Source organism: Temnothorax nylanderi, unplaced genomic scaffold, assembly GCF_030848795.1.
Source record: "Temnothorax nylanderi isolate EJ_2023f unplaced genomic scaffold, tnyl_v1.0 TNYL_tig0054_pilon, whole genome shotgun sequence".
NCBI lineage: Eukaryota > Metazoa > Arthropoda > Insecta > Hymenoptera > Formicidae > Temnothorax > Temnothorax nylanderi.
The window spans coordinates 994,482-1,013,557 of record NW_027249116.1 but is presented as its reverse complement, the minus strand read 5'-3'; the positions used below and the strand labels follow the sequence as shown (position 1 = coordinate 1,013,557).

General features: G+C 36.9%; 1 protein-coding gene across 5 annotated transcripts; it reads left to right on the top strand.

The window, feature by feature from the left end:
- Window positions 1–942: 942 nt before the first annotated feature.
- On the top strand, window positions 943–17,608 carry LOC139772882 (glutamine:fructose-6-phosphate aminotransferase 1). 5 transcript variants are annotated; one of them, XM_071706893.1, is made up of 15 exons: window positions 943–1,307; window positions 8,816–8,923; window positions 9,504–9,593; window positions 9,745–9,888; window positions 9,982–10,148; window positions 10,355–10,496; window positions 11,489–11,515; window positions 12,854–12,874; window positions 14,587–14,744; window positions 14,822–15,061; window positions 15,152–15,350; window positions 15,506–15,750; window positions 15,844–15,999; window positions 16,084–16,212; window positions 16,360–17,608. In XM_071706893.1, the coding sequence occupies exons 1-15, from the start codon at window positions 1,301–1,303 to the stop codon at window positions 16,603–16,605; spliced, it is 2,079 nt and encodes a 692-aa protein (XP_071562994.1). In that variant the 5' UTR covers window positions 943–1,300; the 3' UTR covers window positions 16,606–17,608. The 5 variants fall into 5 exon arrangements, with proteins under 5 accessions (XP_071562994.1, XP_071562996.1, XP_071562995.1 ...); XM_071706895.1 differs by lacking the exon at window positions 11,489–11,515 and having other exon boundaries at window positions 944–1,307; XM_071706894.1 differs by lacking the exon at window positions 12,854–12,874 and having other exon boundaries at window positions 944–1,307.
- Window positions 17,609–19,076: the final 1,468 nt, after the last annotated feature.

Sequence of the window (19,076 nt, the reverse complement as noted above, 5' to 3'; positions counted from 1 at the left end):
ATCATGTACAGCCCTCTACATTTTTGTGCGTACTTTAATCGTGTAAAAGGATTTTCCATTCTGTTCAGCCAATTCAAAGATATTGCTTAGACCGATTATGCCTTGTCGCTGTCACTCCAGGATCCCCTTGGTTATAAGACAGACATTCTGCTTAGGCCCTAAGATTGTACTTAAGATGGTCTTAAACACAAGAACCGACTATGAATACCGGCCAAAGACCGACAATATCGAAAAGTGGATGTATACATAGCACGGACATGAATCAAATTCATCGACAGTATCGAAAAGTAGATGTGACTCGTAGTTCCAATTCCTGAAAGTGGATGTGTGGCGCTACTGTACGGCCTAGCAAAAGCGTCCCAAGAAAATCGCCGTCATTGCGCCTCTCATCCTTCTCTCTGGTATTCCCCGTCAAGTAGCGTACTCTGCATCTCTGCACGCGGACCACGCCGACCGCGGACCGCGAGGCGCGAACGCGGTGGTAACCGAATTTCGGTGAACTCAACCGAAGAGTCTTCTTCGATCTCGCCCCATTCGCGGATTCGCCGCCATTCGCCGCGACGCGTAGCTACGATGAGTTGCTGATTTGCGGCTGATCGAGGAACAGGAAGAGAGTATTGACGACGTTAATTCATGACGATTATTGACAATGCATGTGTTTCCCTGTGCCCGTGATCGGACGAGCCGATCGATAAGCGCCTTGGCTCAGTCGGCTCGGACTCGGACATGCCGGCCGGTCAGCGCTTCAGCGCCGGTGAAAGCACACGCGCTGTGCGCCCGCGCCGCGCCGTGCCGCCCGTACCGGGACTGCCGGAAGATGGGAGTGATGGGACTGATATTGATGGGAGTGCCGCTGTGCCGGCAGCCGGGCCGGAGTCGCACTTCGCAGCTACGTCACGTATGCAGACGTATTACATACATACATACACGTATGCGCGCGCGATCCGGACCGCCGCGGCGGCGCGGCGCGGCGGCCGCGCTGACAGCTCGCTACTTTCACGTGCACACGTGTATCTACGCGCGCGCGCGAGCGAGCCTACGACGACGGCCGTTCATACGTCATAAGAGCCGCGAGCACGCTGTCGCACCGCTCAGACCGACTCAGAACTCAGAACGGCTCGGACTGTGTTTCGGAACAGCGCGCATCACACGCATCACACGCATCGCGGATACATCTAGCTAGCGAGAGTGACGTTTCGCTCCTACTTCTCTATCAATTTTTCACCATCTGTCTCTCCGTCTTTCCATTTGCCTTCTGCTCGTGTCTCTACGTACGTGGCAGGCGAGCAACCTTGGTAATATGTGCGGTAAGTACATAACATAACGATTTTTAGCACCGTCGCGTCGCCGTAGCCAGCCGTGGCTTTCACCACCGCGCACCGGCCGCACCGGGCCACCGGCTTGACGCGCTCGATGTGTGACGAATTCGATTCACTTCGTACACGCCTGACGCCCACTTATTACGTGACGTTACACACGCGTGGATTTTGTCAGGCCACGCGCAAGTGTCGATGTCGAAGTCGAATCGCGTCGTTATCGCGTCCAATTCGACTGCCGTCGGATACTCCGATTCGGAAAACGACCATCAACCATGTGGAATTAAGCGACGAGATTACGCCCAGCTGCGTGGTACACGGTACACGTATATGTGTATATCGAGACTCTTTGGTTTCTACACGCCGCGCCGCGCCACGCCGGTATGTAATCATCGAATTGCTCATTGCTACGCACGAGCTACGTACACGAAAGAAGAAGAAAGATTTGTCTCTCCAAATTTATCATATTCAAGAATAAATTTAACCTTCGGTTGGCAGCAGTCGGGAGAAAAAATTGCACAGACAATATTATTTTTTGTTTTCTTATGAAACGCTGATTGATTTTACACATTATTATTATTACTCCGATAGCATAAATTTCACTTATCGCTTAACATAAGATACTTTTAATTTTGCTATCATTTAGCGTTGCAAGTGAAAGCATTTTGAAAATAATGCAGTGAATATTTTATGTACTGATTAAAATACTGATTTTATCGCCAGTGCACATATTTGAACATGTATTCCTTTCTAATTATCCATTGTTCTATTTTCTATTATCTTACCTATACTGCGTCCAACGAGAGATCATGGTTGATCAAACATAAATAACGATAGCCACAATAGGGCACAGAGCCGCAACAAGATGTTCGCGTTAAATTATTTTTATTTTTAATAGATATTGTCCAACACAATTAAAAATAAAAATAATTTAACGCGGACACCTTGTTGCGGCTCTGTGCCCTTTAGTTATTTATGTTTGATCAACCATGATCTCTCGTTGGACAGAGTATACAAGTCCTAGAATAACAGAACCCCAATTATTCAATTATATACATTGTATGTATTATTTATGGAACAAATAAATTTTATTAATCGTTTCTACGTTTCTGGGTTTGAATATGTTGGTTTTCACCGATATCATCAGTGATAGATGAACATAGTATTCGCGATATAACCGATCGCTGTCAGTCAATTATCGACGCTATTCATCGTTTTTTTATGCACTAATCCGATAAATGTATTATCCTCTTCTGCAAAACGATAAGAGAAAATGTTACAATAATGATAACATTGATAACATTCGGTACCGGAAGTACGAGATCGAATAAGGAAACACATACATGTGCTGCCAAGAGAGCTTGTCAGCTTGTCACTTGTAAACACCGAGCGATAATGTATTCTAGTTTTAGACAAAATGTCAGTTGTAATTATGGAAATAGCAAAGCGTATGTACTTTAGCGTACAGACATTTGTAAAAACTATCATCTTTAATACATACATATATATATAATAAGAATTTCGTTATAATTTTTATGCGTGTATATATATTATGTAAATGTATATACCTACATATATACAATCACATAGAAAATTGTTGATGTACTAATTTATTATATTTAAGATTGGTAATGACAGTAATGACACAGTACATATCACTAATTTATAGCAAAATACCAGTTCATAGTTCATAGACGATATCGATAACATCGCACACGAAACTATGCAGTTGTAATGGATTTGACCTCGTAAGTTCTTCAATTCTTGCGATAGTTTTTGTTTTGAAACAATTTCACGAATTTTTACGACAGTTTACGTTACTTTTATTCGAAATTTCGGCGCGATCGATCGAGATGGAGATGGTGGAGATGGTGTAACACGGAAGAGTCATTATACGAGATTACGAAAGGATTTGCGCAAGTCTCGCAGTTTCACAGAGTCACATTTTCGATCCGCGATCGTGTCACCGATAGTCGACGAAAGCCTTTTTTAAATTAGATTTCTTATATTTTTCTTATATTTTTTTTGTAGCGTAATCTTATAATTAATGGAATTGATCATATCTATATGTACAATAGGTACATGCAGAAACGAATCTTTCCATAAGATCGAAATAAGATCATTTCTCGATTTTCTCGCCGAGTTTGTGTTACAAGTATCAGCTTAAATTCTTCCACGCAAACTCTGAATTATTTCATAAATCTTGGAGTTTGGTGCCACAAAACGCTTGGGCGATTAATTTAAAGCTTGAGCTTGGAATTCGGAACGAGCTTGATAATTCAAGCACTTGGAAAATCTGTGCATATTTTACCGTCACTGTGCGTATCTTCAAGACGAAAGATCGACTTCAATAGGAAAATGATTTGAGCATGTTCTTGCGCTACAACTAATATACTCTTGTACCATGGCGTATGACTTGTAGTGGTGATACGTATTGTAATTTCTGATACACGAAACGATGCCGACGACGCTCGGCGCTCGGCGCTCGGCGCTCGGCGCAGTGTCGAGTGAAAGTCGAGTCTCTTTTTCGTGGTGTGCGAACCTGAGCGAAGCTGAGGCGAGAGGGTTGCAGCAACATAGCACAGGACAGTTACATATGACATTTAGACGCGACAGAGATATCCACCTTCGGATACGCGACTCCTTTCTCTCCGATTCCCCGTTCCTGTTTGTTTGCCTCGCGAGATTTTACTGCTACGAATAAATTCAATTACGAGATATATTCTCGAGCGGGAAGTTTCAAGTATTAGAACATTTAGATGGTTATTGGAGGACGCATGCTGAACTCGGTATTATATATCATTTAACATAGTGTGTGTTATATTCAGTATTTTATTCTAATATATCACGAGATATTCTTACTTTACTTTGTTATATATGTATATGTAATATTACATAAATATATAGTAATTTGTATATAATAATTATATAATTTTTATGTGTAAATTTTTGCTATATTATATTATATAGATGTAAGTTTTGTGCTTAACTGCTTGTGGAGTAACATTTAAAGAGTAAATTAAAGACTAATAAAGAGTAATTAAAAGAGTGAAGGAAATAAACTGTGTTTCAATAGGGATAGATGTCTATACCCGGAGAAAAAAAAACATAAACGAACAGCGTGCGTGTTATTTGCTCGTCAATCGAGTTTGCCGTGTGATTGCCGTGCGATTGCCGTTTATATGAAGAATATCGTGGTCAGTAGGTCGGAAGGCCAAGTTCGTCGTGCTAGATGACGATATCACGATTATCCATCAACTGTCTGGAGTGTCTGGTCGTTCAACCGCGGTCTCGTTTGTGTACGTCGGTTGCATTTCGATTAGTGATGAAACAGTTAAATTTTGTGTTAAGAAAAAAAAACGCAACTTGTACTGCTTTTCCGTCCAAGATACAATTATTGCACGTAATTGACTATGATTGCACGCGAAAAATGCTAGTTATTGACAATATGATACGGAAGGGGTATACCCCTCTAATGGAATTACTCGGAAAGAATACTGTCCAAGGGTGTATTCCTTGTCATGAGACTATCTCCAATCAATGTGTCCAATTAATCCAAGCATGATCATCATGTATGACATTGCTTCGATAGAGCAAAATGATAAAAGTCTCTCGAATTAATCGCTTTCAGCCTTTTAGCTTTCAGAAGAATACGGTATACCCGGAAATTTTCAAGTACTGCCGCGTTTTTATTCGATAAGAGCTTCTTTATCGCTAGGCTTCTTATCATCCGCGACATCAAACCGCTTTTACAGCTGATTTCCGCAAATAAAGAAGGAAAATTGCTAATAAACTCTTGCGATCACTTCGGATATTCGTATGACGTATATCAATCACACACAGCGGGAAGAACTTTCTTATCGTTCTCAGTATAATTCAAGTCTTGCTTAAGCTGATCTCGCGCAGTCTTCCTCTATAAAACGGGATGCATGATCGATAAATAAAAATGCAGATACAGAACTTATCATCTTCTGTTTCATAACGGTACAGAGTCTTGCAGCAGATAATAGAGGTATGCGCGGTAGATATTTTTCAGAGAATGACGTGTCTTAACATAGGTATTTTGCTTTTATTACTTAATATTGCGAGGCAAAAAGTATTTTAGTCCTTATCGCTAAAACTAATAAAGTTGCAAAGAAATAATATTCGATAAGCGTCAGTTATTAATATTACTTTCACCGTTATTTTTTATCTTATTCTTATGTCAATGATATACTCGAGGATAACAGATGCATCGTTGTTTGTTCATATGATCATGTTATAATACACATCGACATTTACTTGTGTACTCGTAGTGTAGAACGTATCTGCATTTTCATTGCTGACGAGTGGCGATGCAGATATGCCGAATTGATAATTTTATTTCCGAGTTAATTACGATTTTGAAAGATGACGACTCTTTAATGAATAAGTACCTATAGATGTAATAAAGTTATAAAGAATTTGTCTATATCGCAATCGGCTAAATCGTGCTTATCTAGGGGGGAGGGGGAATTACAAAAATACCCAGGAAACTTTCGGAGTGAAATCAACCGAAGTAAAAGTGGGACAATCGCGAGTGCGTCCAAAATGAATATTAGATCTTTCCTGTATAATAAAAAGTGTGCTTGGATATCGCATTTCGTTTGCAGTCATTCTCAGCCATGAATTAGTAATCCTACTTGGAAATGGGAGAGGTTCTTTGTGTGTGTGTGTGTGTCGGGTTCTAATATGAAATTTATTACGAGAGAAGTTTAAATTATGAAACTTTTTTAAATCTTCCAGTGGGCGCGTGAAGTGTATCTTACACTCCCTTACAACATCTTGTAAAAAATGAGTGTTCTGGACTCATTTCAATACAGAACCGACTATTATCGAAAAAAAAAAACATTACAGCTAAAGTTTCAACCTGTTAATATACTTTGAGATATGTGCATCAATGGATAATATTAAACAAAAAATATTAATTGATTTAAATTTATAGCATAAATAATGTAGGGTGTAATTTACACCACTTTTACGTTTCAAATTTTCACGCGCTCACTGGAGAGTTAAATACTATATCAACATTGTGGATGGCAAATTTTATACAATATGTTATGTTTCACCAGAATTACATACAATGAGACAAAATATATATTTATGAAATGTACGCTATTGTGCTTGACTGCACTTGATTCGTATGTAATTCCATCTGATTAGCATCGGGAGGCTATGAATTGTTGTAGCACATCGCGCGATAATGCTATCGGATATCTATCTGTGTACATTGAAACAATAGCAGAATAGTTTTGTGAAAAGAATACGTTGAAACTACTCGCTTAAATCAATATATTCCAGTCGTATCGCGCAGTCTAATTGTAACACGTAGTTCGTTCTGTTAATAAAAATTAAATTACTGGCCGATAAGATTAGAGAAACTTTGTTCTACCAGGTAGTATATATCCGCGTTTTGCAAGTAAAATGATGTTAGTTCCGCTAGATATTTTATTATTATTACTCGATTAAACTCGATTAACACCAAATTAGAAGTTTTAATTTCGGAAATATCACTGATTGATGATTTATTGAACATGTAAAATTTTATAAAGCGATCACACACAGAAGAATTCCTCTCTCTCTCTCTCTTCCTTCCTTTTTCTTTCTCTGTTACAAATAAGAACAAATAAAATTGATTTCTGATTCTGATTAAAAATCGAAAATAAATCAAATTGAATTGAGCCAAACAAGATGCAAGGTTTGGAGAACCTTTGGTTTAGAATAGACCAAACACGATTTCTATTCTTATTCGGAGTTCGACGGTGTATACATATAAAGACGCGCGTGGTTGCTCCGCGATAATGTGGCGATAACCGCGACTTGATGACCGAATCTTTCGTTTAGCCTCACGCGCATGAACTTTCCCTTTCACCGGCGCGCTTATATCTCGAATTACCTGTTCTCTCTCGTCATTAGGCCAACCGGGATCTCCGGCCTTCCCTGTTCCTCGCAAACGTTCACGGGCATTTTGTTTTGCATTTTGCATTTTTGTAACGTCCCATAATAACGTCCGGCATCGTCGATGAATGATGTCCGATAATGGCATACATTTAATGTTTTTAATTTCTATGCTAAACTTATAACTGATATTTTGCTTTTATCTTGATCTAAATCTAAATATTCTAAATTATATGCCAACTTCACATTTTAACAACTAAAATCATATTTGCATGCTATAATTATTATATGTATGATTCTAATATTATATAGTATTAAACTTTGAAAGATTTTCTTAATATTATTTCAATTGTAATATTAATATATCAATATACATATACATATACATATAACAAAGCTGCAATATTTGAAAAATTTTTTCAATATAAAAAAACCAATAAGATTGTTTTTTTTTAATATCAGAAAAAGAAAGGAAACTGGAATTCCTACATTTTTGTGATTAGTCATTTCCCAAGATCAAGCTATATAGTTTGTGTTTTTGCATATCTGAAACTAGCATGTTAATACAAAAAGGAATAAAACGAAAGGTTTCGTTGCGATGTTTCTCAATCTTTTTGCGTTCCCATTAAATCAAATTGTTTTTCATCTTTTTGCGTTCTCTCACGAATGCGATCTTCGGGATGAAGAGGCGGTGCAGAGATCAATGAAATTAAGAGATGGTCTGTTGTCGCCTACCATAAATGTTTTTAGTTTTCTTTAGTCGATCGAATACATTTTGCAGAAAAGTCATAGGAAAACGAATTTATAGTTGTATTTTAAAATAAATAGTATACAAGAACAAATATAAGAAATAAAATTAGAGACATTCGCACCAGGTGACAGGCCATCTCTTCATTCCACTGAGCACCGCCTCTCGATTCCGAAGGTCGTGAGAGATCGCGAAAAGAGAAATTCGATTATTTAGAAAAAAAAATAAAAAAATAAAAAAATATAAACGGAATTAATATAATGTATATTAATATAATATATGTAAATATCAATATACTTAATATAAATATTAATATAATAAGTATATTAATATAATAAAAGATATGTGATTAATCAATAGATCTAAATTAAATATGTCAAGTAAATGCATGTATAATGCTTATCGGAGCAATTGAACTGTGCAAAGATACAGAAAACTTGCACGATGCGATAAAATAATACAGATAAAACAGTATTGAGAGAAATAGAGAGGAACGGGGAGGGGAGAGCGAGAGAGACAAACGTAGCTAAATTAAAAAGAAAAAATTGAATTATAGATATTAAAAAAACTTCTATCATATCGTCATATCGTTAGTTATATCTAATTATGTCAATTAACACAAACACGTAAATTTCATGGTCGTCCAATACGTTAGACATTATGCGATACATGAAGATTATTGATTAATAATAAATGATTCATAGCATTAATGGAAGATAGACTCTCATTATCAATAATATCTGTCAATGATAATTCAATCCAATTGTGTTTTTATCGCACGTGGTTGACAATCCGAGTATATATGTAGTAATTGTGTTTTTGTTTGAATTCCCAGGAATTTTCGCTTATCTAAACTACTTGACGCCGAAGAGCAGAAAGGAGATCTTGGAGCTGTTGGTCGTTGGCCTGAAGAGATTAGAATATCGCGGATATGATTCTGCAGGTAAGTCGATATTTCTAATCTCGAAATCCTCTTTCCGCTCATGTAAACAATGCCGTGCGTTGAAAGCATTATTTCGCGATAAAAAGACGGAGAGAAAAATGAGGCAACAACGAAAAGCAACGACTATTCATTTTAATAGACTATACCTTATACTAGAAAAATGCAAGATATTTAAGAAAAATTCATAAAATATCTGAAGCTGGTCGAAGAGTAATCTTTCTCACGGTTTTTCGCTTTATATATTATGAGGAAAACATGCAATTGTGTAACATTCTTGCGTTATGCACTTTCTCAACATATAAATAGATACTTGCAGTTTTGAATGTCGTGTCAGAGAGAGAGAAGGTCCTTGAATATCCACCGTGGTAAAAGGATAGAATTTCTGCCGTCCAAGTTAGATTCCACCTGCATCCCATTTGGCCACTCTATTTCTTTCCATTCGTTTTCATTTTAATTCGCGATGCGATGGTTCGAAGAAAAAGAGAAAGAAAGAGAGCTTCCCGGCGAATAAATAAAAGAGGCGACACATCTGCACCGTATTGGTTCATAGGAATTCTTTCACACAGTGTCCTTTTTGCAGGCGTCGCCCTCGACAGTGCGGATGGCAAGGACATTTCGATTATTAAGAAGCAGGGAAAGGTCAAGGCTCTCGAAGAGGAGATATTTTGTCGTAAGTGCCGGCTGAAGTTTTCAGACTTGCGGTACCATTTGGCGCGTTTCTTGCGCGTCGCGCGACCACTTTTGTCGTTGTCGCATAAAAAGAAATACACGAAGGTCCTGTCATTCGTCGTCATGTAAAAATCAACGATGTTTATTCGTAGGCACCAATCTTGACTTCGAGTCGGAAACTCAATGCCACGTCGGCATCGCTCACACACGATGGGCGACCCACGGTGTTCCATCGGAGGTAAATGCCCATCCTCAGCGTTCTGACAACGAGCACGCCTTCGTCGTTGTTCATAATGGTAATGCTCGTAATATTGTATATGTGTGCCATGTATCCGTCCCGTTCCGAAATCTTTCTTTCGATTCTTTCTGTACGATTGTCTTGAATGCAGGTATCGTGACGAATTACAAGGAAGTTAAAACTCTGCTGCAACAGAGAGGATACGTATTCGAAAGCGATACCGATACTGAAATTATCGCTAAATTGATTCACCATCTCTGGGTACAGCATCCCGCGTATTCATTCCGTGAGCTCGTCGAGCAGGTTGTTCAGCAATTGGTAAGAAAAAATTACTAATTAATTAATATATCGGAGGAAGGATGAATCAAAAGCCCTTTTCTTCGTAGGAAAATAGAATATCTCGTTAATGGAAAATGCTTTAATGAAAAATGCTCTATAATTATTTCACTATTTTCTTTTATCAAGAGGTTCAAAATAATAAATCCAATGTAAGATTACAACGAAAAAAATTATTATTATTTTAGGAAGGGGCTTTCGCGCTATGCTTCAAAAGCAAGTATTTCCCAGGCGAGTGCGTAGCTACGAGGCGAGGATCGCCGCTTCTCGTTGGTATCAAGACGAAAAGGAGACTGGCTACTGATCACGTGCCTATTCTGTACGGAAAAGGTAAGTCTGATTATTGCAGATCGATCCAATTTCGATCTACGCCACTATCAGAAATCAAGGGGTTATTCCTAATGTCAAACGATAGGTATCGAGATCGTAATAAACTGTCGATCCAGCATCGTCTGGTATTTATCAATATAAATTATTTTAATATCTCGAGAGGCAAAGAGCGTTAGGTACGCGTCTCCACGATAATTAATCAGCGGAGACGCACGAAGAGACGTTTGTATTATATTGCTCTAGGATCTCTTTTATCTTTATCTATCCAATCTACCTGCAGTGTCAATTGTCAGTGTCGACATAATTCCACGTTCGAGAGAAAGGCGACTAATACCTATAACTGATAACTAACTAACATAAGCATGCGCGCTTTTCCCCATTAATTCAAACCACAAGTCGATATGGAGATCAACACGCACGTGCGACTAAACTATATCTGGCTTCATTATTTATGTTATCACATACATCTCGTACTTAAATATTATATCGCATACTGCAACTGATCGAATGTATTATATCAGCGTTAATTTTTTGCGCGATGTTCATTGAGATAACGTTTATCAGAGAGACATCGCTGCATATGCTTGCGATTGTATTAGACTATTAGAGAGTATCACGCGTATTCATTTGTACAAAAAAAATTTCTCGAGAGACTAGCGTCTTCATGAGTTAGTCTTTATATATATTATTAAATATTAATTAAATATAATAATAGATATAATTAAATAGAAATCAATTAATATATTTACTTTTATGCTTGCAATATTTCTTTTGCTCCTTTTTGTCATTTTGTCTATAAGTATCGTAATTGTTAAAGAGTTTGAGTAGGTGCATGACTGTTAATTCAAGTACTTGTTGTCTGTTTCTTTAGACTTTGGCAAATTGCATTGCATATAAGCTCTCTTTCCGTACGAGTTTAATGTGGATTATTATATGTGTTTCTTTTGCATGAACACCTTGCGGTTATGTTCTACAACTTTTCACGCCGTCAGACGATCTTCAATGCGCAATAAACAAAGGTATAATATACATTCTATTATACTAAATTTATTTCGATTCCCGTCCTTGGCACTGAATCTCTCGCTGTAACGAGAGCATAAGAAAACGAAACAAACGGCTTCGTACAACGATATCTATATGTGATAAATCGAAATGTTTCTTGTCGATGTGCATATCGCATTGATCCATTCGATTTTCGATTTTTGTTGTGAACAATCACTGTCGAGCATGCATTATTCTATTCCTGTCGCACGATCCAGTGATTGAGGAATGCCTAAATCGGTATGATTCTTACGTAGAATTGTCTTTTGTGAAAATTTCTTGTTAACATCGCCGATCTCGACGGTCGTATTCGAGATCGCGTCTTCAGTTTCTTATCATTCACGGGCTGTTATCCAATGTTCGTTCTCTCGCTTTAACACAGTAACACATGCTCTCATTCGCTCGCTAATTGGCATATGTCTATTCTTATTCCAAATAAATCATTTTGTAACGCAAACCTGCTTACAAGACGAGACTTTTATAATTTTTTTCTTACAAATCCACGAACGCTATCATGATAGCGTATAGCACTTATTTTTTTCAAGCGGCTTTAGGAGCGCAAGTTTTGGCATTAAAAGTAAGACACCTGGTACGTATATTTTTAAAATTAATAGACAGAAATAAATGAATTTCAATGATTGCGATGAAGTATGTTGAAGATTATAAGATTTTATTGGTCACCGAGTGCTAACATAGTGCAATGAATTTTATCTAATTGTTAAACATAAAAATCTAAGGGATTAACGAGTAATCCCTTGACAGAAGACGTTAGCCTTCAAAACAATGTAAACGGTAAACCGAATACATTTTACACTTACAAGAACCTGCGGCTTTTACACGATGTGTAAGTTGGAAAAAGTTTGTAAAAAAACATAAACATATAACATGAAGAAAGTTAAGATCTCGTGTCTTATACATGTACATGTATATAATAAAAATTAATGTCAAGTATTTTTGTATTTCTAAGATAATGTCTAAATAAGACTTTTTTAGATAAAAAAAAATAAAATAATTTATATAAAATAATTTTCTTTTTAAAATAATCTTTAACGATAGATATTAGAAGAAATTAGTAAAGAATGATATCTTTTCTCCAAAAATTTAATACGTATTATTTTTCAAATAAATTAATGCTCGTCACGCGCTTGATGCTCGCTCTTTGTACCGCACACCGCACACAGCACTCATTCGTTCCATTAAATTTATATTTGCCGTTATATCGATCATTATGCTGTTACCGTTGTGGCATTATTTGTGCGCTAATTGTTTTTGTTTTCTTTCTCGTTTTCCTCCTTCCCGCGTCCCAATCTGTGCAGAAGGTGAAGCACCGTCTCAAGGTAATACTTTACATCAAGTTTAAACTTCTCTCCGCTTGTTCTCTATGCCCGATTAACTGTCTCGGTGAATTGTGATTTGCTCGTTGTAAATAAATGTAATCAGTTATTTTTAACTACAAGCGCTTGGCCGTCTTTCTGACTTTTATGGATAAAGGCGATGGATGGATGGATGGATGGATAGATGATGGACGGTATATCGCGCTACGCTTTCCGTACGTATACTACCTATAACCTTTCCTATAATGTGTATAATTTGCAAGTTATTCCCACTTTCCGCTTATAACAAGTTTTGCCTATCCAATGTTCGATTAATGTAGATGAGGAATATATAACATACTCTCGGGATATACATATAGTTAATTTTCATTCGCTACTATATAGTTATCGTTAGCGAATAATTGTCGCTATACCATGCCTACTACTTGATAAGAATATGTATATATTCCGTTAAGTGTTGTTGATCGTGTGCCTTGATCGTCCTTAGTGTCGTTACCGTTATCAATCACATCATGGCATTATTTTTATTCGTTTTGTTGTCGAGATGATATCATTCTCATTGTCTCGCAGCGAGCTAATTAACATATTTGGATATTATTAATATTAATATTCCTCAAGATTGCGAGATATGAATGAATATCTAAATACAATACAATAGTCGCTATTTTTGCCGTTCGTATTCAATATATGTATTCATTACATTATGATATTATATTGCGCCAAACTGGTGTGGGGCTTAGAAGAAAACAAGCAAATAACTCAATACTCTTATTTTCTCTACTGCATAGCCATATCGATTTATGACATCAAAAACGAGAAATAACGTGAAATCTTTTCTTGCTCTATGCCGAAATAAATTAGATTTTTGGTATCGCCAAAAGCTCTCTTTGTTGTTACCTCGTATTAGCAAATAAACATATAATTCAATCTGCATGCGTTCTACACTTCTTAACGAAAATAGATCTTGTAACAGTTAATCAAAATTTAGAGCTAGTAATTCACGATAAACTTGTAATTTACAGCTGTTAATTTATGAATTGAAAAAAGAGTTTTTGGTATATCCTACCTGTCTACACTATCGAATGAGCGTACTAGCAATAGTAGCATGCAAAAAAAAACTAATTTATTTCAATAAAATGTAAGAAAGAAAGTTTAAATAATTTCTCGCTTTTGGCATCATAATTCAATGTAGCTACAATAAGAAAACGGAAACTCTAATATAAATTTAGCACAACTGTAACAATAATTGAGAGAAATTAATAATTAACCATTTTTATCTTAAACATTTTAGATATCAACTTTGATTTTTTTATAACTAACACAACTTCGGTGCAAAATAAACAAGTACTATTCGCAATAATACGTGCAATAATAAATTTTGTATGTATAATATGTTATGTACATATAATATATATACAAAAATATGATATATATATCCTTAGTATAGATAATATCATTAGTATTGCAATGTAGATGGTTTTTTATCATATGCTCTATTGTTTGCTATATGTATATGTTTGCTTTACTCTTATTATCCCGAGAAGTTTTTAAATAAAATGGAGAGTTCTGCAGTGGAATCTTATTTTCCATTGTTTGTACGATATTTTTTCCATGTATTCTAAAAGAATTTCAAGTTGCAAAATTAATATTTTACTTAAAAAATAGACTTTTTTAATATCTTTGTAAAATAGAACAACGGTTCAATCTCTGTGTAGATCATCGTCCGCATGGCAGAAATCCAGAACTTCCGGTGATTCCGCGTAGCGAGAGTACATCCGAGTTTCAACCTCTTGAGGATAAGGAGGTCGAATATTTCTTCGCTTCCGATGCGAGTGCCATAATCGAGCACACGAATCGCGTGATATTCTTAGAGGTGTGAATTGACCGTTGCACGTTACACCAAATTTTAGGCGAGATCGCAAAAAGTTATCTCATGCATTATGTCGATAGGATGACGATGTGGCAGCCGTTAAAGAAGGCGCGCTGAGTATTCATCGTCTTCGTCGTTGCATGGATGATCCTCACGCTCGCGAAATCACGACACTGAAGATGGAGATCCAGCAGATCATGAAAGGCAATTACGATTACTTCATGCAGAAGGAGATTTTCGAGCAGCCAGAGTCGGTGGTGAACACTATGAGAGGACGCTTGAATTTTCAAGACAACTCAGTCACCTTAGGCGGAATTAAAGTAACTCTTGCATATAATTTTTCGAAAGTGTTTTGGGAGAAAAGAGTCTGGTAAAAATTGGAAAAAATATATATATATATACTTTTTCAGGATTACATTCCCGAGATCAAAAGATGCAGACGTCTCATGCTAATCGGTTGCGGTACGAGCTATCATTCTGCCATAGCTACGCGGCAGCTTCTCGAGGAACTGACAGAATTGCCAGTAATGGTTGAGCTCGCATCCGATTTTTTGGATCGTAATACGCCAGTCTTTCGAGACGACGTCTGCTTTTTCATTTCTCAATCGGGTAAGGCTTCACGAAACGATTAACGCAGAATTATATAATAAAAATGTGAAAAATAAGCGGATAAGAAAATTCAAGTCAAAATATCGCAAATAATGCCGTTTTAACGTAATAAAAATTATTGGATTGTGATTGAGTTATTGTATTCGTAATAACAGGTGAGACAGCTGACACGTTAATGGCATTACGTTATTGCAAAAGTCGCGGAGCTCTTATCGTGGGTATAACTAACACGGTCGGCAGTAGTATCTGTCGCGAATCTCATTGTGGCGTGCATATCAACGCCGGTCCCGAGATCGGTGTAGCAAGTACTAAGGCTTACACCTCGCAATTCATCTCTCTCGTGATGTTTGCACTGGTAATGAGCGAGGACAGAATCTCTCTTCGCGCGAGACGCTTACAGGTACGTTCACCTAGAGTTTAACGTTTAACATTTTATTTTACGTGGTTTTTTTTTTTAAATAAAGTGTGATTATATCTTACGCATATTTTCCAGATTATCAAAGGCTTGAAAAATCTCGATAATCTCATTCGCGAAGTATTGAAGCTTGACGATAAAGTTAAGGAACTAGCAAAGTCTTTGTTTCAACACAAGTCCTTGTTGATCATGGGGCGCGGATACAATTTCGCTACGTGCATGGAAGGTGCACTCGTAAGTACGCGAGAAGAGAGAAGCGATAATAAGTTACTACGCGCGACCAATTCTAACTTGTAACACACTTTAAAATATTTGCAGAAAGTAAAAGAATTGACATACATGCACAGCGAAGGAATTATGGCCGGTGAATTGAAACATGGCCCGTTAGCTCTCGTTGACGATTCCATGCCGGTAATTATGATCGTAATGAGAGATCCAGTTTACGTGGTAAGTTTAATTAAGCAAATTTTAATATCCGTGCTACGCTCATGGGTACATTATTTGTACATTATACAGGACGAATTTAAAAGAGATATAAAAATGTAGCATACAGCATAGTTGGTATATTGGTATATCGGATAACTTATTTTGCAGAAATGCATGAATGCACTTCAACAAGTTACCGCGCGAGACGGTAAGCCTATTGTTATCTGCGAGGAAGGGGACGAGGAAACGAAGGCTTTTGCCGATAGGGCTCTTGAGATACCTAAAACTGTCGATTGCCTACAAGGAATTCTCACCGTTATTCCCATGCAGTTATTGTCTTTCCATATTGCGGTTTTGCGTGGCTGCAACGTCGATTGTCCGAGAAACTTGGCCAAGTCGGTCACGGTTGAGTAAAAATCGAACGGATTGTTGCATGAATTTCTTTAGGACCACAAGCTTGTTACTACGTGGTTACTACAAAATTTTCTCAAGCCATACGAGAACGAGAATCATAGACAAAAGATAGAAGATAATTATAAATATCGGGCACAATTGATAACATCGCGCAATTAATAAGTGCAGGAAATAAAACAAGCCCGGCGTTTCAGGACGTTTCTTTCTCAAGCTTTTAAATCTCATTAAACTCGTTTAGCTGCTCGTGTTGCCCGCTCGTGATTTAAATTTAAGTGATGACGCCTGATAATCGATCTTATCAAATGCAAGAAGATTATATAAAAGAAAAATAATCACCGATATGCACACGTTGTCAAGTCCTTTTTGAGGGAGAGATGACAAATCGACCTAAGATTCGCTCATGTATTTTTCGTAACAGATATTATGTTGCGCAACATTGATTAACGCAAACGTTTCTCTTTTACGAAGACTAACATGAGAAAAAATCCCCAAATTTACACGATTCCAATATTTTCAATGCATTTAACATTCATATTTTAATTCGCGTAACATACAGTCAAGTTTTAAATATAATAACCATCGATTAAGCGATGCTTTTGATTTGATAGATATAGGATATAGCGCGATACAGCACGATTTCTTCGTCGATCGAGTTAAAATTAAGATGACGATAGAAATTTTCTTACGCGATAGCGATTATATGATGGATAATACATGCGAAATGATAATTATATTAAGTATATTATGCATAAGTACGTGTATATGTGTGCGGTAAATACCACAGATATGTCCAAACGGCATTTCAGGTAACTTTGTCTTCTTTATACAAGAAGCTACACATTCAAGACGATACAGAGATTGCTATCTCGTTTGATATTTGGACGGCAATCGTTGTATCATACGCAGATATGCAATAGCAATTTTCTAAGACCTGTATCTTTTTGATAAATCTATGTCATAATTCTTTGTACAATTAATCAAAGAATATATAATTACAACTTGATTTATATTTATATTTATATTTATATAGAATAAGTTGTTTCTTTTCAGCGTTTTGGTTGAGATGAGTTAATTACTGGCTATTCGACAGACTTATCTTAATTCAAGATCACAATCAATTTATCCTACAATGCATGATTTAATAGCAAACATATTAATATATTTATATCAAACCCCTTAGACGATTTTATAGAAAATAAGAAATTGTATTAGATTTTTATATATTCTCTCCGCATAAAATTGAATTTAATTAAAGACCTCTTTTAAGTTTAAAAGGTTTAAAATTCTTAATACAGATGATATCTTGATTATTTAAATATTTTTCCAGTTTATGTGTACAATTTTAGTTTGCGATTTTTATTCATGTAGAATCAATCGATGAATCTGGACGGAATCGATCGCGAACGTATGTGTGATTCAGGTTGCAATCGATAATAGTATCCAATTGCACGTATCTCGATGGGGCATCCCGATGTTAACCAGCACACAATCAAACCTCGTGCTCCCCGCGGAAATCAGCGACGCCCGTTGTCAGCTTCGCCGCCTTCGCCGACAGGGAGAGAGTGCGGGTGTGCGGATTGTGCGGGTCTGCGAGCGGTTCAGTGAAATTTCCGGCGCGGCGTATTGTCGGCGAGTTCGGTTCAGGGTTGGATGATGCCGAACCATCACCGTCGCGTCGGTCCCTGCACGGGGCAACGAATAGCGCGGAAAAGGGGGAGATAGCGGATAGTGGTCGCTGGGGCCACAGAGATGGAACGGGAGCGAGTCTAATGGGACGCGGAGGATGGTGACTCGCAGTGATGCTGAGACTTCTCAGCAACATGAGTGGCGGATGGAGTAGGCTGACTAGCTACGGGGCACTGAGAAAAAAATCTTCTGCATTTTATTAAATATTAGTTTGCATATAACCGTGACTCTATTTGTTAAAATAAAGAAAATTTTCTTTTTTTTATTACTATATTTTTTTTCTCAGTGAATACACATGATATATATTAAATAAAAAGGAAAATTTTCTTTAGTTTAGTAAATAGAGTCATGGTTATATGCAAACTAATATTTACTAAAATGCACAACATTTTTTTCTCAGTGTGTGCTCGGTGAGCCTTATAGTCGGTCAGCTTACCTCCATTTTTATTCACATAAATTATATATAAAAATATTTTCTAGGCTCTAGAGCCTATCCATTTCGAGGCAATCGGTTATAATATATTATTATAATATCTTTCGTTTCTCATATATGTACATTTTATTTACGTCTGTGATATAATTTTTACAAATCCGTTGCCTCGAAATGATTGAAATGAAAAAAATAACTCACCGGCCGATGCGCAACAGCGGAGTTGTAAGTTGTAGCCCTGCGATGATCTGTAACATAGAAATATTTTTACATTAAAGCAGTGCAAGTGTCCAAAAAAATAAATAGGTATATACTTGAAGTAAATAATTATTATATCGCGCCCGTTAAATTTCTA